General features: G+C 34.3%; 1 protein-coding gene across 1 annotated transcript; it reads left to right on the forward strand.

Annotated features, from left to right (window-relative positions):
* The first annotated feature begins 1,327 nt into the window (after positions 1 to 1,327).
* On the forward strand, positions 1,328 to 6,770 carry LOC145274719 (uncharacterized). The gene has a single exon (XM_080127476.1). The coding sequence runs from the start codon at positions 1,541 to 1,543 to the stop codon at positions 2,567 to 2,569; it is 1,029 nt and encodes a 342-aa protein (XP_079983602.1). The 5' UTR covers positions 1,328 to 1,540; the 3' UTR covers positions 2,570 to 6,770.
* The last annotated feature ends 11,425 nt before the right edge of the window (positions 6,771 to 18,195 follow it).

The raw sequence follows: 18,195 nt of genomic DNA on the forward strand, positions 1-18,195 counted from the left end.
TTCTATAGTTAAAATTTTATGACAATTGGCAAAAAAAACCCCTATATTTTTGAAACAATAAAATATGCCTAGATTTGCCTAGATTTGCATATATAGTATCCTAGCAGGCCAGCTTTAGTTTTGCTGTTTCCTTTTTCTCCTCTGTGGCCTATATATATACTCATAGCCAAATTGAATATTAAAATGCTCATATTATTGGGTCTATGGGACGAAACTATATATAAATTTGCAGACTTTTTGAAGATTATAATATTGGTAATTTTATTACCATTTTTATGACAATTGGCAAAAATGAACCTATATTTTCCAAACAATAAAATATGCCCAAATTTTCCTATATTTGCATATATATATATATATATATATATATATATATAGCATCCTAGCAGGGCAGCTTTAGTTTTGTTGCTTTGAGATGAATTTTGTTCAAGGTTGTCTTTTGGGTTTTTTTTCTTTGCTTGGCTGTCTCGCCTTAAGTTCTTAATTGGAAGAGATGCAAAATATTTCAAATATGTAATTATGAATTGCAATGAGGATTTTATTTGTATTTTGATGAAATCTTTTTCTCCATCGGCAGGTAACAAAAGAGAAACAAACCAAAGAAACATCTACAAAGAAAACTTGAACACATACAGAAGAACTTGAATGCCTACTGGATATCAACATATACATACAGTTTGTAGAGAACGTTGTAAACATATACAGTTTTTAGACAACGTTGTAAGCATACAATTTTTAGACAATGTTGTATACATATACAATTTTTAGACAACGTTGTAAACATACAATTTTTAAAAACGTTTTAAAAACGTAAACAACGTTGTAAACATACAATTTTTAGACAACGTTGTAAACATACAATTTTTAGACAACGTTGTAAACATATAGTTTGTAGACAACGTTGTAAACATAGAATTTTTAGACAACGTTGTAAACATATACAATTTTTAGACAACGTTGTAAACATACAATTTTTAGACAACGTTGTAAACATATACAATTTTTAGACAACGTTGTAAACATACAATTTTTAGACAACGTTGTAAACATATACAATTTTTAGACAAGAAAAAAATATATATATAATTACTGGTAATATTTACCTACTTTTGAACTAGTGGCCAATCAAAATTCTGAGTACAAACTTTTCCATCTCATATAGAAATCAATTCTAATCCTAACCCTAGATTTTTAGAGAACCTACTTACATAAGATGAAAGCGATTTCTTTTTCGTGTGAAATTTGTGGTTCTTGCTTTCTGAAGAAATCTCAATTAAAAACTCATACGCAAAACACAAACAATGGAGACGGACCATATTTGTGTGAAGTGTGTGCTTCGGTGTTCACAAACAAATGTCATTTGAAAGTACATTTACGAACCCACACTGGTGATAAACGATTTTCCTGCGAATACTGCGGCTCATCGTATGCAACAAAGTCGACGTTGAACAAGCATATACAAAAGCATTCAGGAAAGAAACCTTATTGCTGTGTTGTGTGTGGAACCGCTTTTCCATGTCCATCTAAAATCAAGGCGCATATGAGAATACATACTGGAGAGAAACCATATCATTGTGAATTATGTGGTTGTGCGTTCACGGCAAGTAATGTGTTAAAGATACATATGCGGAAACACTCAGGTGAAAAACCTTATAAATGCAACGTGTGTGGCTCAGCATTTTCACAAAATACTCACTTACGATTACATATGAGAACACATACTGGAGAGAAACCATATTGTTGTGAAGTATGTGGCTATTCTTTTATAGCGCGCTCGAGCTTGAAGTTGCATATGAACACGCACACTGGAGAAAAACAGTTCTCTTGTGACGTCTGCAGTTTATCGTTTTCAACAAAAACAACTCTAAGGATTCATATGCGAACTCACACTGGGGAAAAACCATATTCCTGTGACGTATGTGGAAAAACATTTAGAAGAAATTCTCATTTAAAAATACACAAGACAATTCATACCGGGATAAAACCTTACTCATGTGAAATATGTGGCTCTTCTTTTGCAGCTGGTTATGTTTTAAAGGTCCATATGCGGACCCATAGTGGGGAAAAGCCTTTTTCATGTGAAATTTGTGGCAAGAAATTCCCGGAAAAATCTCGAATAAGAATACACATGCGTATACACACAGGTGAAAAACCATATTCTTGTGAAGTATGTGGCACCTCTTTTGCAAACTCTTCTTATTTAATTCTCCACCGGCGAATACACACTGGAGAGAAACCATATTCGTGCACAGTCTGTGGCAACTCTTTTCCACAGTCATCCCATCTGAAGTCTCACATGCGGACTCACACTGGAGAGAAACCATATTCTTGTGATGTGTGCAAAAAAGCCTACACAACAAGCACTGCGTTGAAATTACACATAGTGTCGCACAATGGAAATAAGCCTTACGCTTGTGAACTTTGTGAAAAATCGTTCGCGGAAAAAGCAAGATTAAAAATACATGAACGAACACATACTGGGGAGAAACCTTATTCTTGTGAAATCTGTGGTAAATCATTTGCCAGCAGACCTAACTTTAAGGCTCATATGCGTACACATATTGGATGAAAAGCAAGCATACCCGGTGAACCAAGTGCAAGTGAAATACAAACGATTGCACTGAAAGGGACGGCTAGAATCCTGAAAAGATCTCTTGGTTGGACTCACTAAAATAGGGGTAAATGTCAGACATCTGGTTGGATGTCCCATCCCCTAGAAGAAAAAGTTTAAGAAAAATGAAAAAAAGATGAAAATTGAATGCCTATTGGACAGAACTTGAATGTCTACAGGATATTAATGTACAGTAAAACCTCAAGATTTCGGCTGGAATCCAAAAAAAAATGCAAGGGAAATAAAGAATAAAACTAGATAGAACTTAAATGCCTACTGGAGACATCATTTGTCAGAAGACCTAACTTCAATGTCCCCTAATGATGGAGGTCTGAACAGAGTTGAAAGGGAGAAACAGACCAAATATCAAAGTCTCATGTATGGCATGAAAAGAAACTGTAATCTTTAGGAGATATCAGTCATACCAATTATAGGTGCCACAGGGCTTATGAAGAAGAACCTGAAGTCCTACTAATATTCCTGATGAACCAAGTGCAAAAAGAAATCCAGACAATTACACTTAAGGGAACAATGTGGATACTAAAAAGAGCTCTCGGTTGGTTTCAGTAAAAAGCAGGGGAATGTTTGCAGTGTGTTTGGCTGCCCTATACCCAGCATTATTATTTTAAAAGAAAGAAAATGGAAAAAAAAAGAATTGAATATATCGAACACATAGGAATTAAATGCCTACTGGAGAACTTAAATGCCTACTGGAAGGATATATGAGTCCTTATTTGCCTCAATATGCATATACGTATGAATAGTATTGGAGAAGACTTGAATGCGTATGGATATAATTTTTGGAAAGCAGCTCAGAAAGCAGAAATATAAAAAAAAATTAGAACTTGAATGCCAGAAAACCTAACTTCAATCCACATATTAGTGAGGTCGAATATGTATTCGACCTCACTAATATTCCTTAATAAGAATTGAATGCCTACTGGAGAGAACTTAAATACATACAAGAAATAAAACGTTTTATTTACTGGATATTTTTCCGGTACAAGAACCCAAGTTTGCCCAGCTGGCCAAACTTGGGTTCTTGTCAACAAAACAAAAAAAATTAGAACTTGAATGCCAGAAAACCTAACTTCAATGCACATATGCGTGCACATACTCGACCTCACTAATATTACTTAATATTATACTGGAGAGAAACCTTATTCTTGTGAGATCTGTGGTAAATCATTTGCCAGCTGACCTAACTTTAATGCTCATATGTGTACACATATTGGATGAGAATTGAATGCCTACAGGATATTAACGTGCAATATAACCTTGAGATTTCGGCTGGTATCAATAAAAAGCAAAGAAAATCAAAAAGAATAAAATAAGATAGAACTTAAATGCCTACTGGAAGGATATGTGAGTCCTTATTTGCGACAACTTCAATATGCGTATACGTATGAATAGTATTGGAGGAGACTTGAATGCATATGGGATATAATTTTTGGAAAGCAGAAATAAAGAACAAAAATTAGGTTTTCTGGCATTCATGTTCTAACTTCAATGCACATATGTGTGCACAAACTCGACCTAACTTGAATGCCTACTAGACACTATCCTTGAGTGTCTAAGGTCTCTCTGTAAAGGGGTTTGTCAGAACAATCTGGCATGAGGATACTTTTCCATAGAAGTAAACCCTGACCAAATATTTAAAATTACATAGTATTCACAGCCCAAATAATATCTACTCATTACGGCTACCCTAGAGTTTTTCCTAGGAATGGTGCACCTTCTCCAAGTGATATTACCTCAAGTAATAGCACGAAGCTGGATACTCCACCAGACTAGATAAATTCTTGTCCTGGAATCCAGTAAGACCAAGAGACCAAAATAAAATATATACTACAACATATGAAAATGGGTAATTAGGGAGAGGAAAATTATGTTCTCAATTTCTTTACTAATTCAGTGTTTGAGAGATAAAGAACTTTAATGGAACATTCGAATATCTATGTATCTCATATAGAGTTCAAGTGTTAGCCCCTGGTTGTGGGCCCCTTGATTTCCGAGAACTTCGACTGAAGTAAAATAAAACAAAAAAGACCTAACTAATATTACTTAATGTTATAGATATTGGATGAAAATTGAATGCATATTGGACAAAACTTGAATGCCTACAAGATATTAACGTACAGTAAAACTTCGAGATTTTTGGGAGAGAAAAATTATGTTCTCAATTTCTTTACTAACTCAGTGTTTGAGAGATAAAGAATAAAACTAAATAGAACTTAAATACTTGCAGAAAGAAAGATAAGGAAATTTAATTGAACATTTATCTATGTATCTCCTATAGAGCTGAAGTGTTAGCCCCAGGTAATTTCTGAGAATAAAATAAAAGAGAACTTAAATGTATACAATATAAACAAATATACAGTTTAGGTTGTAACTTTGCGTGACTAAAACGGACAAATTATAGCGTCGTGGTGTCATCTTTATAAACATTGATTCTTTAGTTTCTTTTTTTTATCATTTAATTATAGCAATATTTTTTTTCATTTAATATTAGCAATATTTTTTTTCATTTAATAATAGCAATATTTTTTTTTCATTTAATATTTAATAATAGCAATATTTTTTTTCACTTAATAATAGCAATATTTTTTTTCATTTAATAATACCAATATTTTTTTATTTAATAATAACAATAATTTTGTTCATTTAATAGTAATATTTTTTTTCATTTAATAATAGCAATATTTTTTTTCATTTAATAAAAGCAATATTTTTTCATTCAATAATAGCAATATTTTTTTTTCATTTAATAATAGCAATAATTTTGTTCATTTAATAATAGCAATAATTTTGTTCATTTAATAATAGCAATTTTTTTTCATTTAATAATAGAAATTTTTTTTTCATTTAATAATAGCAATATTTTTTTCATTTAATAATAGCAATATTTTTTTTCATTTAATAATAGCAATATTTTTTTTCATTTAATAATAGCAATAATTTTGTTCATTTAATAATAACAATAATTTTGTTCATTTAATAATAGAAATTTTTTTTCATTTAATAGTAGCAATATTGTTTTTCACTTAATAATAGAAATATTTTTTTTCATTTAATAATAGCAATATTTTTTTTTCATTTAATAATAACAATATTTTTTTTCATTTAATAATAGCAATATATATGACTTTAATGCACATACTGAATGTCTACTGGAGACCTTATTAGAAGGCTATGACAACAACATATTCTTATCTTTGGATGAAAATTGAATGCATATTGGACAGAACTTGAATGCCTACAGGATATTAACGTACAGTAAAACCTCAAGATTTCGGCTGGTATCAATAAAAAACAAGGGAAATCAAAAAAGAATAAAACAAGAGAGACCTTAAATACTTATAGGAGACCTAACTTCCATGCACATTAAAGTTAGATCTTCATACTAAATAAGAATTGAATGCCTACTGGAGAGAACTGGAATGCATAAAAGAAATAAAATGTATTGCTATGGAGAAATCTTGAATGCATACAAGAATAATTATTATCTTAAAAGAAAGAAATGAAAAAAAAAGGAGAGAATTGAATATATCGAACACAAAGGATAGGAACTGAATGCCTACTTAAGAACTTAAATGCCTACTGGAAGGATATATGAGTCCTTATTTGCCAGAAAACTTAACTTCAATATGCGTATATGTACGTATACGCATATTGAAGTTAAGTTAATGAATATTATTGGAGAAAAATGCATATAATTTTTGGAAAACAGCTTAGAAAGCAGGAAAGCAGAAATAAAAACAAAATTAGAATTGACACTGGCCACCCTGGGTGACGTTGATCCTTTAAAATAAATTAAAATAATAATGAGTAAGTAATATATAATCTCTGAATTTTAAATATAGTTTCCAGGTCCTATACGATTTCATAATTTTATAGACGCGTTGTGGCGCAGCAGCAAATATTTGCTACAGAGTTATTTGCACATTTATTAATTTTTTTATTTTATTTTAATGCCTCAGAGTCACCTCATCTTACGTTACTGGAAAGAATTTGAATGCCTACAGAACAAATTTAATAATACAAGGTTGAGGCATGCCATTTCTTGAGTTATCTACTAAGATAGTGGATAAAAATGTATTCTCCATTAAAATTTACTGGTTTCTCATATCTGGTTTTAAAATAAATTTTAATTTTAATATTTTGATCGTAATGTTATTTATTTTTTTGTTTCAATTTGTGGTATATTCTCTTTATCGTGTACAAATTTGAATGTTTGAGATCCTGTATAACGTTCCATCCTCAGCTTGGACAAAATGATGAGAAATTTAAAAACAGAAAACTATAGTCTCCACATCTACTTGGAATCATAAAATAGATCCTTATATATATATATATATGTGTGTGTGTGATGATTGCAACGTCTTGTCAGACGAATGCCACTCCCTCAGACACTTAAAGTCCATGAGCTCAAAAATGACTTTTTTTTTTTTTTTTTAGTCCTACCGGTGAATTCACATGCTCAAGCAGGCATGACACTGAAGACGGTCATTGAGATCAATTATTACATACTTCCAGCATTTTAAGCTTCCACACGTCACAACTTTTCCATCACCACAGGACTATTTTTATAGACAAATGCCTGAGGGAGTATCTATACATAGATGATGTTATAGAGTCTTCGCTTTGTACGAAAGCCAAGTCTCTCTCTCGGTTCAAAATGTTGAGATCCAGTAACAAGCAAGAGCAAAATAGCCAGCAACAAGTTAAACTTCACACCAGCTTAATGTGGGTACTGATCTTCCGCTTTCTGGTTTTTTACATCAGAGATTTGCTTCTCCTAGAAAGGTTGCCTTCACCACGGCTTATGAGAACTCTCCCCACCCCAACACACACATACATACACACAAACACCCACAGTGCTTGTTGGCGGTTGACTCCAAAAAAGGGTTCATTCACTCTCTGGAAGGTCTTGTTTTTAATCCTTCAGGAAGACTAGCCACCCTCCTCACTAAACAAGTGTGGTGGGAGAACCAGTTTAGTCGTTGGTAAACCGACCATGAGGCAGGTAGTATTGGGTTACATGGTACCAGTAGCGTAGGACATGACCTGACACACATGTATATATATATATATATATATATATATGTATATATATATATATATATATATATATACACATACACTGGCTATATCGATTAGTTTCCTAGATGTACATCTAATGAAACTCATCTGATTATTAAAGAGTGCTCAATGCAGGACAGAGCTGGCATATAATTTGTTTATTATAAAAACATTATTGGTTACATATGTGCATACATATTTCAGTGGTGTCTCAATTGTTGCGGTTTCAAAATCACTCTCTCCATTTTTCTTTGTTTCTTCACCCCCTGCTGTTTCTCTTAACCTTCCCTTCCCTTAAACAAAGGACATGATAGGCTAATGTCAGTTAAACGGGTAAACAATATCTGGGTTCAGTGAACACATTCACCTTCCCTTCCCTTCCATCATCAACTCCTCTACACACGGAATTCAAATATATCAAACAAAAACGCCAATAATTCAGGCAAATGACTTTTTACTTTTTAGACAAAATTAATTTAAATCAAGAAACTCCCAAGCTACTTTTGATTGCATAAATTTCGTTCTGGAATTAATTAGTCGTTTGTTGTCTTATTGGGAGCGACGCCTCTAACATCACGCTGGCCAAATGAATACAGCCAGCCTCGGCCCAACCCAGCCAGTTTTGGTTGGGTGCCAGCCTCGTTTGCGGAGAAGGAGGAAGCTCCTGAAGCAACGGTTGACACTACTAGTCACGTTGACTGAATCCACCAGCCGAAGGATTCCCAGCAGCAGCAGCGGCAGCCACCTCCAGCAGTTCAAACAACCCTTATCGGGACTAAACAACCAGTCCTTAGAGCTAATAAGTTTTCTACCAATGCAATTCACAACTGCTTGCCTCCTGAGACCCACCAGCAGCAAACTTCACTCCCAGTCTCCAGTGCCTCCAGCTCCCTCCTGCAGCCTTCCAGCCCTTGGTGCCTTCTAGCTTCTTCTGCAGCTTTCCGGTAACCTCGCTTGCACCTTGCTTCCTACCGACTGTCCATTCCTTAACACTGGTCCGATGTTCTCAGTGTCTACAATCCAGCCGATCATTCCAGACCCAGCGAACAACTCTAAACCATGCTATGTCTAGAGTACCTGTTCCAGACCTCCAGACCTTAGCCCCTGGGGATGTGCGACCTTCTGGAAAACCAGCATCCAGATCATACGATTTTTCGCTTCCTTCGAACGCTCATCTTTAACCAAACAACCCGTATCTGTCATTCTTTTTTGCCTTTTTGCTGTTTTATAGGTTTCATTATTTCAGTTGTTTTGAAAACTTTCCCATCGGATTTTTGAAAATAAAATATGCATCAAATCACAACGTAATATTAGGAACAATAAACAAATATTTTACTTGCTTGAAATTTATCACAAATATATTTCAGAGGTATACTCCATCTTCAGTGTGTTGTTTTTTTCTTCTTTTTCTTCTTCCTTGACATGTAAATTTGGAGAAAGAAGTCTGTTTTTATAGAGCCGCGTGTTGTATCTGTATTTTGAACTGTTTGAACAACAACACACTGAAGATAGAGGTTACCTCTGAAATATGATAATAGTAATGTGATAATTTCAAACAAGTAAAATATTTGTTAAACTAACTCTCATTTTTTGATGATATATATATATACTAGCAAAAGTACCCATCGTTGACTGGGTTCAAAAACAGCCTACAGAAAATGGACTCTGATTTATGAAAGTATGATAGGTTGTAAAGAAATAGCTTCAAATTTGGGGGTATCAAAACCAAAGCAAAATATGATGAAAGTAAAAATAAAATAGATAAACCCCATAATTTATTATACCATACCTGTTCACACTGAAACACTTATCACAATATTCTAAATACATAAATTAGGTCCAGCTCCATAATTTTCCGTAAAATGACGACTTTTAAAAGTTTTCGACTATGTTGAATAAAAAAATCTTGTTTACATTTCGCAGAGGCAAGTAGCTTTCGAGATATAAAGACCTGTATTATGTACTGTAATTCACTGACCACCATATTGTATGCACGCACAATAAACAAATCTACTTCTCTTGAACCGACACTTCCTCACTCCCATTTTTTAAATAGTATTTGTGGGTGGGTATGCTAACAACGCATATCACAGTTAAATTTGGGGCAAATATTTTTTCACACCCACTTCCAAAATGGGGTGTCTATTCCAAAAGCCGTTCTTAACATAGGGGGGGGGGGATTTTGGGTGTCTATCCTGAAAGCCGTTCTTAACATGGGGAGATTGGAGGTTTCTATTCCGAAAGCCGTTCTTAACATGGGGATGTTTCCAATCGGATTATATGCATCATCATGCTGGATTTATTTTGGAATACATTCTATCTAAAGAATTATTTTGCATTTTGGATCAACTCAAGAGGATTTTCATTCAAACTGAAATATTATGCGCGGTTTGTAGAATAGTAATTTTTTTACATATCCAATATTTTTTAATGTTTTTTATTTGGCAGTTTATAGCTACAATAAACTGCAGTTTCACTTAATGCCTTAACTAGCAAATTCTAGAATTATTCTGAAAGCCATTCTGAACATAGGGAGGTTGTGGATGTTTATTCTGAAAGCCGTTCTTAACATGGAAATGTTAAGGGTGTCTATTCCGAAAGCCATTCTTAACATGGGGAGGTTGAAGGTGTCTATTCCAAATGCCGTCCTTAACATGAGGAGGTTGTGGGCTTTTATTCTGAAAACCGTTCTTAACATGAAATTACTAAAGGAAGTGAAAAAGTTGTAATCGTTTTGTTTTGCACGCACGGTGCTGAAAAAAAATAGTGGATTTGTTTCTGCTAGGTGGCAGTGTCGGTCACATAGATGCATCTTATTGCACATGCGTACAAACATGGCAGTCAATGAATCACAGTGCATAATATAAGTCTTTATATCTCCAAAACTACTTGTCTCTGTAAAATTTAAATGAGATTTTCTAATTCAGCATAGAAAATTGTGAAGGTGGACCAAAAAAAAAAAAAAAATACGCTTAAATGAATATTTTGCATTTCAACTTGCCGATATGTTTGTACGCATTATCCATCCAAACAAAGATTTCCTCATTTTAAACCATCGTTGATGTATGAATACTATTTCATATTAGTTTCAGTGTCATGTGACCAGTAATTTAAGAGTTTATTGGTTAAATATTTACACACACACGCAGGATGATTGCAATGTCTTGTCAGACGAGAGCCCCTCCCTTAGACACTTAAAGTCCATGAGCTCAAAAATGACTTTTTTTTTAGTCCTACAGATGAATTCACACGCTCAAGTAGGCATGACACTGAAGACAGTCATTGAGATGAATTATTACATGTTTCCAGCATTTCAAGCCTCCACACGTCACAACTTTTCCATCACCACAGAACTATTTTTGTAGACAAATACCTGAGGGAGTATCTATACACGCATGATGTTACAGAGTCTTAGCTTTGTACGATAGCTAAGTCTCTCTCTCGGTTCAAAATGTTGAGATCCAGCAACAAGCAAGAGCAAGATAGCCAGCAACAAGTTAAACTTCAGACCAGCTTAATGTGGGTACTGATCTCCCACTTTCTGGTTTTTTAAATCAGAGATTTTCTTCTCCTAGAAAGGTTGCCTTCACCATGGCTTACGGGAGCCCTCTCCACCCCAACACACACATATATACACATAAACACACACGGTGCTAGTTGGTGGTTGACCCTGAAAAAGGGTTCATTCGCTCTTTGGAAGGTCTTGCTTTTTAAAACAAGTCTGGTGGGAAAACCAGTTTAGTCATCGGTGACCCGACCATGAGGCAGGTAGTACTGGGTTACATGGTACCAGTAGCATATGACATGACCTGACACATACACATACATACACCTACCTTTTTAAATAAATTGAAATGTCCTGTGAAAACTATTTTCATTAATAATTCATTTTTCTACCTTATCGTTTATCATAATTTTTGGTGGTGTTCCTAAATTCGAGATGACAATTAAGGAGAAACTATTAGTTTTTATTGAAATTCAATATTTCTATTTTCGTTCTCATCCTGAAGAAGTACCAACATTGGCACCTTGCATTCTAGTAGGTTTTTGAAACGTCGGTAGATATATTTTTCTATATCAATCGTGTGTGGATAATATTTACAGATTGGAAAACATTGAACGGGACAATACCTACTAGTCCGGTAGGTGTCAGACGAGATTTTTCAAATGATTTTTTTTTTTCCTACGAGATTTTTTTTAATACGAGTTTTTATTTTAGATCTTTTTCAAACAAGATTTTTTTTCTAAACGAGATTTTTTTTTTCAAAATGAGATTTTCTTTTTAACGAAATATTTTTAACCGGGATTTTTTTCAAACGTGATCTTTTTTTTTTTCCGCACAAATTTTTTTCAAATAAGATTTTTTCGGGTCAAGCAGAAGACGACGACCGGCGACGACCCGCGCACAAGCACATGGTTTTGGCGTTTGTAAACACGTCAACTATTAATTGTCGCTAAAGTTAATGTTTTAAAGAATAATTAAATAAATATTGAATTGTCTTAAAAACGCACCCCCCCCCAAAAAAAAACAACAACAAAAAAAAACAGCACATTACATAAAAATCAATCTTACTCGCAAAACTTCGCAAAGTATTCGCAAAAATCCGAAACAGAAATTAAATTTAAATACGTTCGTTTTGCTACTTTCTTTTAAAAAAAATCGGGTTTCTGTACACATAGATTCGAAAAAGTTGTCAAAAAACAAATATAGAACAAATAAATGTTATCAAAGGCAAGATAAGTTACTTTTTTACCTAACTGGATATATTTTTGTGTTTTTATTCAGTGTAACATGTTTATTCAGCTCGAAAAACATGCAATGTTTACCGATGTATTGGAAAATTCAAAATGGCAGCCGACTCTCTCTCGGAGAGGGTACGTTTGGGAAAAGGTATTATAAATAATAAACTAGACAAAATACTGTTAGAAAAAAACGAATACATGTCAACTTATGTCACGGTAACATATATTGAGCGAATTTCTAACAGTATTTTGTCTAGTATTGTTACACTGAATAAAAACACAAAAAATACATCCAGTTAGGTAGAAAAGTAACTTATCTTGCCTTTGATAACATTTATTTGTTATATATTTGTTTTTTGACAACTTTTTCGAATCTATGTGTACAGTAATACAAACCCAAAAAATCTTTTGTAAATATATTTTTTTCTTTTAAATCTTCAAAAATTTTGTAAATATATTTTTATTCGACAATTAATATTTGACGTGTTTACAATTAACCAAAGCCATGTGCTTGTGCCAACCGTCAAGGTCGAAGCACGGGTGTCACTTGAAATGTGATGTGCGCCGATCGTCGTCAGACGTCATCTTTTGCTACAGGGTATCTATTGCGACTTGACACGATTTTTGTTTTAAACGAGTTGCTTTGTTTCGTACAAGATTTATTTCATGCGAGATTTTTGTTTCAACGTTTTTCTTTGTTTTTTTTTTTTGTTTTTTTTTTGCTTCAACCGTTTTTTTTTTTCAAGCGAGATTTTGTTTTTACGGAATTTTTGTTTCAACCTAAATTTTTACATGCGAGATTTTTTTTTTTTTTCCAAGCGAGATTTTTCTAAAATGAATTAAATTAATTCATTTTAGAAAAATCTCGTTTGGAAAAAAAAAAAAAAACTTTTTTTCAAACAAGATTTTTTTCAAACAAGATTTTTTTTCCAAACGAGATTTTTCTAAATCTCGTTTGGAAAAAAAAACAAAACTTTTTTTCAAACAAGATTTTTTTTCCAAACGAGATTTTTATTGCAACTAAGATTTCTTTAACGAGATTTTTTTCAAACCAGATTGTTTTTCAAACGAGATTTTTGTTTCAACCGAGATTTATTTTTTAGAACGAGAATTTCCTAGATGTTTTTCAAACAAGATTTTTTCCAAACGAGATTTTTTTTTTTTTTTGAAACAAGAAGAGTTACACAGACAAGAGGCAGTGTATCGTTTATATGTGTAACATCTCTCTCTCTCTCTCTATATAGAGGATGGGGGACAGGGAAATTGAAATTTATTTATTACTAGGTGGGGGGGGGGTACCCGCCCTTGCCCGGGTGTTTGTAGGTGTGTGTGTTTTTAGGTAAATGAAAAGAAAAATCGTTGGTTGTTTTAAAAAAAAAACTAAGCCTTGACGTGCAGTTGAAAAATAGTAAAGTGTGAAAAAAAAAAATGTGCGACCTGGCAGGTGCCCGTTTTTGAAGAATTCATGGCGTGAACTTTGAGTGCGGGACAGTGATTTATTTACCACGAGTCTGTTGGCTTCTTTTTTTTATACGCATGCGGCGATTGTAAGCAATAGCTATTCAACAGTTAACATTTTCTGCGGGACAGTTTTTAATGAGGTCAATAACCCGGTTTGTTTGTTTTTTACCTAACTTTGGGGAAAACCAGCTCCCTATTTACTGGGGGAGTGTCTCGTCTCGAAATGAAAGCAACCGTCTGATATGACGAAGACGACATTGACCAAATGTTACATCGCTTTCTATAGACCACTACGAATCGAGCTTCACTTTTTTTATAACGAAAAACGAAAGCAACACGTGCTGATCTGAAAATGTCGAATAATTAACGCTTCAAAGTCGGGCAAATTAAATAGAGAGGCGACCACCATTGTTAAGTCGGAGATATTATCATTTAGACGTGATATAACAAGTTTAAAAAATGAGCGACGGCCTCAAGAATCCGTCGGAAGAAAAGCCTTTTGAGAGAGATATGTGTCCTTTGCTAAAATTGGGATAAATCGTTCGGCAACAGTCAAGCAAACTGTGCTGCTGAGGCGGCTGTGAAAATTATGAAGCATATAATGTGGAAGTGCAGGAGAAGACCTATTACTTGGGCTACTAAATATATGAAATATAATAACCGACTAGCCCAGCACAATGACAGACAAAGGCAACAGTACGGAGACCTTGCTATGCTTACTCGTATCGTGAGGTGCAAAAGAAAGAAATTAAGATGCTGAGGCAACAGAACAAAGGCAGAAAATCGAGCCAACTTCATGCTTGGGTCCAACCTCTAAGACCTCACGCAAGAGAATGGGAGGAAGCTATGGTAACCCTAACCCTAACCAGGGAAAGTCAGCAGAGGATGTGTACCTCTACAAGGAGAATTACACGGATAAGGGCCAGTGTATTGTTTGTACACATAACATCTCCCTACTTGAAACTATTTTATATTAAGAATTATTAATTTGCCTTATATTAAGAATTAAGAAATTGTTAGGTGTAAATAGAGAAGATATGAAAAACATCCCCTCCCAATACTAAGAATGGCTTTCTAAATAATAATGGTTTTGTTAAAGTGTCTCTAATTCTCTCTTTTGTTGCAGATGCTGCATGTGTAGAAGCACAGGTGGGCCTCTTCCAAGACATAACTTAATCACAAGAGATGAACAGAAGAAGTCTCCGAGCAACAGAGACTATTCCAGTTGCTTACTCAGTGAAGGAATTAAGTTGTCTAACAGTGGTAGCAGAGCAGCGATCAACAAAAAAAAAAAAAAAAAAAAATGGCCCAAGCACATGTATTCACCGATAAGGTGCCTCCATGTTTTGATAAAGAGAAGGATGATTACCAAAAATGGTTGAAGAAATTTAATATTTGGAAATCAATTACATATGTCGACAGATAGAAACATGGTGGATTGCTGATTTTCGCCTAGATGAAGTGACTCAAGATAAAGTCTTAGAAGCACTAGGAAATACTGATATTACTACAGATACAGGTTCAGATAAAAGTATTTTAGAATTGTCTTGAATTGTTTGAAAAAAAAAAAACTATCAGCGCTTTTGAAGCGTATGAAAATTTTGAACTCTACAAAAGACCACAGAATATAACAGAATTTGAACTTAGATGGAATAAGGCAAAAACACATGACATAACTATGTCAACAGATATACTTGCTTATCGTTTGCTGAAATCGGCAAACTTACCTCAACATCAAGAACAACTACAAAAGCAAAAATTGATTGTGAAGATGATACCGCTATAATTATGGGACAAAAACTTTTGCTATCTTTAGCTAGTAGTGGTCATTACTGTCTTCCTTTGTCTAAACAAAAGTAAATTCTTAATATTAATGAAATCTATAAGATATCAAAGAATTGTAAGATCTGCAAAGAATATCAAAGAGCCCCTCCAAGGCCAATTGTTGGCTTACCCATAGCAACTAGGTTCAATGAGTGTGTAGCTGTGGACCTCAAACAATTTGAGAAAGTTTATCTGTTGCATCTGGTTGACCATGCTACCAGACTTTCTGGAGGAACACTAGTAAGAAATAAATCTCCATCTACAGTTGTCAGAGAGCTTTTCAAAGTTTGGATTTCAACTTATGGTACTTCCTGTAGTTTACTTACTTACAATGGAGGGGAATTTGCAAATGCAGAAGTTTTAGAGTTCTGCGAACAGCTGAATATTAACGTAAAATCAACAGCGGCTGAATTTGCCTGGTCAAATGGCTTAATAGAAAGACACAATCGTATCATGGGGGAAATGATTCGGAAAACAGTTGCTGATTCTGGCTGTTCACTTGAATTTGCTGTTATGTGGTGTCTCTGTGCAAAGAACAGTTTGATAAATGTTCATGGTTTCAGCTCATTCCAGCTTGTTTTTTCTTGGAATTCTACACTACCATCTCTATTAACAAATAAACCCCCTGCACTGAACCCAGAGGTTTCCAGTGATATCATTAGAGAGAATTTAAATGCATTGCATTCAGCTCGGAAAGCATTTATTGCTATGGAAAATTCAGAAAAACTGAAGAGAAAAGCTGAGGTCGTTGTTTGTGCCTAAAGGGGAGTGTAAAAGTTGCGTTATGTATCATTTCTTCTAAGGGTTGGAAAATGCATTCCCTTGATTACAAAACTGCCTTCCTTCAGAATCAAAAGCTTAAAAGAAAGATCTTTGTTCAACCACCTAAAGAAGCAAAAACATCAAAAGTTTGGTGTTTGAACAAGTCCGTGTATGGTCTTCAAGATGCCCCTCGTGAGTGGTACATTACCTTAAGAAGAGCTTTTCTTGACGTTGGATGTAGGAAGAGTTCGGTTGATCCTGGTGTGTTCTTCTGGCATAATAATGACAATCTGGAAGAAATATTAGTCACTTATGTAGATGATCAGCTGTGGGGTGGTACACAGCAATTTGAAAAGGAAGTTATTGAAAAGCTGAGGTCGTTGTTTGTGGTTGGTGTTGAAAACACTAGTGCATTTATGTATGTTGGAATAGAGTTAACTCAATATGCTGATAAGTCAATCTGTATCAATCAGAATAAGTATAGCCAAAGTTTGTCTGAAATTGCTATAGTAAAAGACAGATCTGCAGATAAATCTTCTCCATTAAATACTGAAGAGATCAAAATACTCAGATCCACAATAGGTAAAATTAATTGGCTTGCAAACACATCAAGACTTGATCTAAGTTTCAGGGTACACCAAGCAAGTATCTCTCAAAAAGCACCAACTATAGAAAACATAAAAAACCTAAATAAATTAGTAAGAGAAATTAAGTCAAGGCTTTCCTCAATATTATTTCCAAGGTTTGAAACTCTGTCAAACTTGATGCTGAAGGTATATTCAGATGCAAGCTTTAACAGTACAAAAGGCGGTCGTAGTCAGGCTGCATGCATTTTATTTTTAACAAATGGTGAATTATCATGCCCCCATTGTCTGGAGTTCTTCGAAAACAAAAAGAGTAAAATCTGCACTAGCAGCTGAAACCTTGGCTCTTGCTGAAGGTTCTGATCATGCATATTTATGGTCCAAACTAATTGGCGAAATCATATTTGGCGAAAAGGATTTCTCTCTACCCATCACTTGCTTAATGGATAACAAATCTTTATACGATGCTGCTCATTCATGCAACCATCTTGGGGATAGACGTCTTCAATTCGAAATCTCAAGCATACGAGAATCCATAGGCAAACAGGAAATTGATGTTGAGTGGATTGAGGGTGAAAACCAACTTAGTAATGTGTTAACAAAATTTGGAGCCAATAGCTCCAAGTTATGTGAAGTGCTCCAAAAAGGACATTTCTAACGAGCTATATTGATCAATCACTTAAACTTGTGAAAAAAAAAAAGGAGTCAATATAAAGGAAAGGTTACTATGTTTAAGTTTTAGTAAACTAAGTTTTTTGTTTGGTGATGGAGGTACTCTACAAAGTGATCTGTGTGTAGGATGATTTAATTTTTTAGTTTCACTAATAACTATTTGTTTCAGGAAAGATGTATGCAGGTGATATGAGTGAGAGGTAATGTGTGTTGCTCTTGGGAGCCTTTGGGAACGGACCAATCTGATGTGTAGCAAACAGAGAGAGAGAGAGAGAGAGAGAGAGAGAGAGAGAGAGAGAGGCCAGATTGTTAAATTGTCTCTAATTCTCTCTTTTGTTGTAGATGCTTTGTGTGTAGAAGCACTGGTAAACCTCTTCCAAGACATAACTTAATCACAAGAGATTAACAGAAGAAGTCTCCGAGCAACAGAGACTGTTCCAGTTGCTTACTCAGTGA

This window comes from Euprymna scolopes, unplaced genomic scaffold (genome assembly GCF_053919585.1).
Source record: "Euprymna scolopes isolate OS-2025 unplaced genomic scaffold, ASM5391958v1 sca419, whole genome shotgun sequence".
Lineage (NCBI taxonomy): Eukaryota > Metazoa > Mollusca > Cephalopoda > Sepiida > Sepiolidae > Euprymna > Euprymna scolopes.